Source organism: Polypterus senegalus, chromosome 3 (genome assembly GCF_016835505.1).
Source record: "Polypterus senegalus isolate Bchr_013 chromosome 3, ASM1683550v1, whole genome shotgun sequence".
Taxonomy (NCBI): Eukaryota; Metazoa; Chordata; class Cladistia; order Polypteriformes; family Polypteridae; genus Polypterus; species Polypterus senegalus.
The window spans coordinates 287,739,046-287,742,406 of NC_053156.1; the positions used below are offsets into that span (position 1 = coordinate 287,739,046).

Genomic DNA, 3,361 nt, shown 5'->3' on the forward strand with positions numbered 1-3,361 from the left:
ATAAAGGTGGCAGTGGTCGACGAAAGCTCACTGTAATTCCACCTGAAACAGAAGGATATTCTGTCAAAACACTGAAAGCTGTGTCAGGAGGTGGCAAATCCACTTTTTACATTGTACCTCTTCAGGAAACATTAGACACATTTCCTCTACCTCCCGACTCACAGCACTTTTCAAAGATGCCAAAGAAGTTATGTTACCAGTGTAATGAAGTTATGCCTCTGCAGATGCTTGCAGTACACATTAATACGCAAAGGAAAATTCTCTCCTGATGAGACTGATGATGAGGTGAGACAATTTTGATGAAGTCAAAATGAGCAATTTTAATTAAATAATATAGTATCACAATTACTGTTTTTTAATTCTGCAGGAATCTGAGTTATGCATTGTGAAAAGCAAATGCAAGGTAAACCTAGCAAATTACTAAAAACCATAGTAACTACAATAAATTTTGTATCGGTAATGATCTTTTTCCCACTATGCATAACATGTTCCCCCTTTTTGAAATTGTAGGTTATTTGTCCAATATGCACTAAGGACTTTCCTGAAGATGAGATCACAGTCCACGCAAGTCTGTGTGGGGATAGGTAATCTTTTTTCAGCCATTTATGAAAAAATGTTAATCAGTAACAGTCCACGCAAACATATGTATTTTTTTTTTTACTTTGTTTCGTCAACAGCTTTCAATGCATGGTGCCTGAAGAAAATGACCAAACTACATGCACACCAACTCAAACTTCAGTATGCACAACAGACAGGTAATCTTTGCTCTATTATAGTTCATATACACACTATTATGCAGAACCATTTGTTAAAATTATGTGTAAGATCTTTTAAACAATAGCTGAGTTTTAATTTCATATAAAACATTTTATGATCACACTACTTTAAATTATGGTTAAAGATTGTTGCACAGAACATGCTGCGATAAGTTCTAATCAAGTTTAATGTGGTAGCCTCTTTTAATCTAAAGATGATTATTTTTCTTTGAGAACTTAGGATGTTTTCTACCCTGTTTTTGTTAAGCGTGGAAGATGTATTGCGTTGCCTTGAACAACAAGTCGGCACCACAACAGAATTTAAGTTGTGTGTGGACAGAGAAGACCTTCCAGACAGAGGCATTCTCCAGTGGCAGAGAAAAAAATCTGCATCTCCCACCAGTGTTCTTAGGGTGGTTTTCATTGGAGAGGCAGGCGTGGATACAGGAGCACTTAGGAAAGAGTTTTGAGTGGTGAGTTGCCTATTACCTGTTTTGTCCTAGTGTCAAAAAATAATGGATAACTTAAAAATGCGGATATTTTTTGTATGAAAGACATGATTTCAGGTATTGAAAGCAGATTCTTTGAAGGACCTGAGAACAAGGGCAAAAACCCCAAGTATTCTCTGAACGATCTTGATAATGAAAACTTCAGGTTGGTTACATACGAGCTTTGTGTATTACATTTAATACGCATCCGATATTTTTGTAAATGTTACCTGAAAATGAATTATAATCATTTGTCTTCACAGAACTGTTGGTGAAATAATTGCAGTCAGCCTCGCCCAAGGAGGCCCATCTCCTGCCTTTTTCAAAGAATGGTGCTACAATTTCCTCTGCTCAGGAGAGGTTGATTTCAGCTGTCTGTCTAAGGAGGATGTTGCAGATGTGGAATCTTCCCTGCTCATCAGCAAAGTGAGCACCTGGTTTAGCTCTGGCACATGATATATTATGAGTATGGTGTTTTTAAACACTTTTAACCTTCTGTATTTCCTCTTTCACATTATACATTTCCAGGTTGAAGATGCAGCAGACATACAGTCTCTGATGTTGTGGGCTGATGAAATTGTCACCTGTGGATACACAAACCAGATAAAGATGGATAGTAAGGAAAGCATGATACGGTAAGCGAGAAAAAGTCAGAGAGATCATTAACCCATCCCCAACTAGTTTTTCATTTTGTTTTGTTTTCTTTAAGTGCCATTGTCTTACACTCTACAACAAGACTGATTCCAATGCTACAGCAGCTCAGAAAGGGCATGGAACTGTATGGTCTTGTGAACCTGATGGCTGTAAATCCTGAAGCTTGCCACAGTTTGTTTGTGCCTGGGAAAATCCTCAAAGTAAGTATTAACATAGCAGCTTCAGTCTGATCCGAAGACAGTCCACTTATCTGTACTGTAGTTATCCTGTATTTATTTATTAGTTTTGAATGAACAATATATCTATAATATAATCTACTTTATTTCCTTATTTACAGCCAGACGCTGATTTCATTATGATGAGCTGCCAACCACATTTCAGTGAAAAGGGGACATCTAGGGAGAGAACTGAGAGGAAGATCATAAATTTTTTGCAAGATTTCTTGCAGGAGATTGAAGCATCAGGTACTATATAGTATTAGCTGTATATACCTATAGTATTGTGTATATATACCGTATGCATCTGTTAAATATTTTTGCTTTAACATACAGGGCACTAGGAAGTATTCTTAGTTGTTAATTTAAAACATTGTAATCCAGATTGCTTTTTATTTAGAAAAGACTTCAGAAACATTTTCAAACATCACAGATGGAAACACAGACGGTGCAGGTGGTGAAAAATCAGAGTCTCTTGCTGTCCAGCATGTGGTCCAGTGGATGACCGGCCAGTCCCATGTTCCCATCCTTCCTGATGAAAAGAGACATTTCAAAATAACATGCAAGTTTGACCACGAATGTAAGGAGCGGCTGGGAGATCACTCAATTTGTTACCCAGTTGTGAGTGCATGCACTTGTACTGTGACTTTTCCAGTGCAGCATCTGGACACGTACACAATGTTTAAAACCATAATGAGTGCAGCAGTTAGATATGGTGGTGGATTCCACAGAGTTTAACACATTGTTGTCTTGTAATTTGGAAACTAAATGAGTAAAAATGTTTCTAAACATTAGCTGTTAAGATGTTCGTAGCTGTTTCATGAAAATGATAAGACTTCAAAACTTTGTGTAGGGTCCTACGTTAATAAGAGATTAAGCAAGTGCTTTGTTTGATTGTCTACTTGTAATCTGAATTGTAATCTGTAATCTTTCAGCAAAGAAATCCAGTATTTGAGAACAAAAGAGCGTTGACTTTCACGTCCATCTTAAGTGTCACTGTTGGTTTGACACCAGTAGCAAGAATTGTATATACAGGTCACGACCGTAAGATTCTGAATGTTCCAAGGGATTAATTGTTCTCTGAAGTCCCTCCAGGTTTTCCTCATCCAGTGGGCATTCAATTTCAGGAACCACAACTGTGCTGTTAGATTCTTCTTGCAGTACAGCACTCTCCCAGTCAATGCCTGGATCCTGAAGCTCCTTCAAATCCACAAACATATATAATAGTCATTATTCCAGAATAGGTACT

At 37.5% G+C, this 3,361-nt stretch overlaps 1 protein-coding gene and 1 long non-coding RNA gene across 3 annotated transcripts; both read left to right on the forward strand.

Moving 5' to 3' along the window:
* Positions 1-247: 247 nt before the first annotated feature.
* Positions 248-1,217, forward strand: LOC120526271. Of its 2 annotated transcripts, none has more exons than XR_005633108.1 (5): positions 248-285; positions 368-403; positions 511-584; positions 678-755; positions 1,024-1,217. It is a non-coding gene; the product is annotated as an uncharacterized LOC120526271 (long non-coding RNA). The 2 variants fall into 2 exon arrangements; XR_005633109.1 differs by lacking the exon at positions 1,024-1,217 and adding an exon at positions 997-1,015.
* A 26-nt stretch (positions 1,218-1,243) lies between these two features.
* Positions 1,244-2,968, forward strand: LOC120526270 (G2/M phase-specific E3 ubiquitin-protein ligase-like). The gene is made up of 6 exons (XM_039749375.1): positions 1,244-1,409; positions 1,507-1,669; positions 1,772-1,878; positions 1,953-2,097; positions 2,235-2,361; positions 2,513-2,968. The coding sequence occupies exons 1-6, from the start codon at positions 1,303-1,305 to the stop codon at positions 2,848-2,850; spliced, it is 987 nt and encodes a 328-aa protein (XP_039605309.1). The 5' UTR covers positions 1,244-1,302; the 3' UTR covers positions 2,851-2,968.
* Positions 2,969-3,361: the final 393 nt, after the last annotated feature.

Coding starts and splice junctions, on each gene's coding strand:
- LOC120526270 (XM_039749375.1), top strand. CDS start 1,303: ATGAAAGACATGATTTCAGGTATTGAAAGCAGATTCTTTGAAGGACCT. Junction 1,410..1,506: donor CTTGATAATGAAAACTTCAG/GTTGGTTACATA, acceptor TTGTCTTCACAG/AACTGTTGGTGAAATAATTG. Junction 2,362..2,512: donor GCAGGAGATTGAAGCATCAG/GTACTATATAGT, acceptor CTTTTTATTTAG/AAAAGACTTCAGAAACATTT.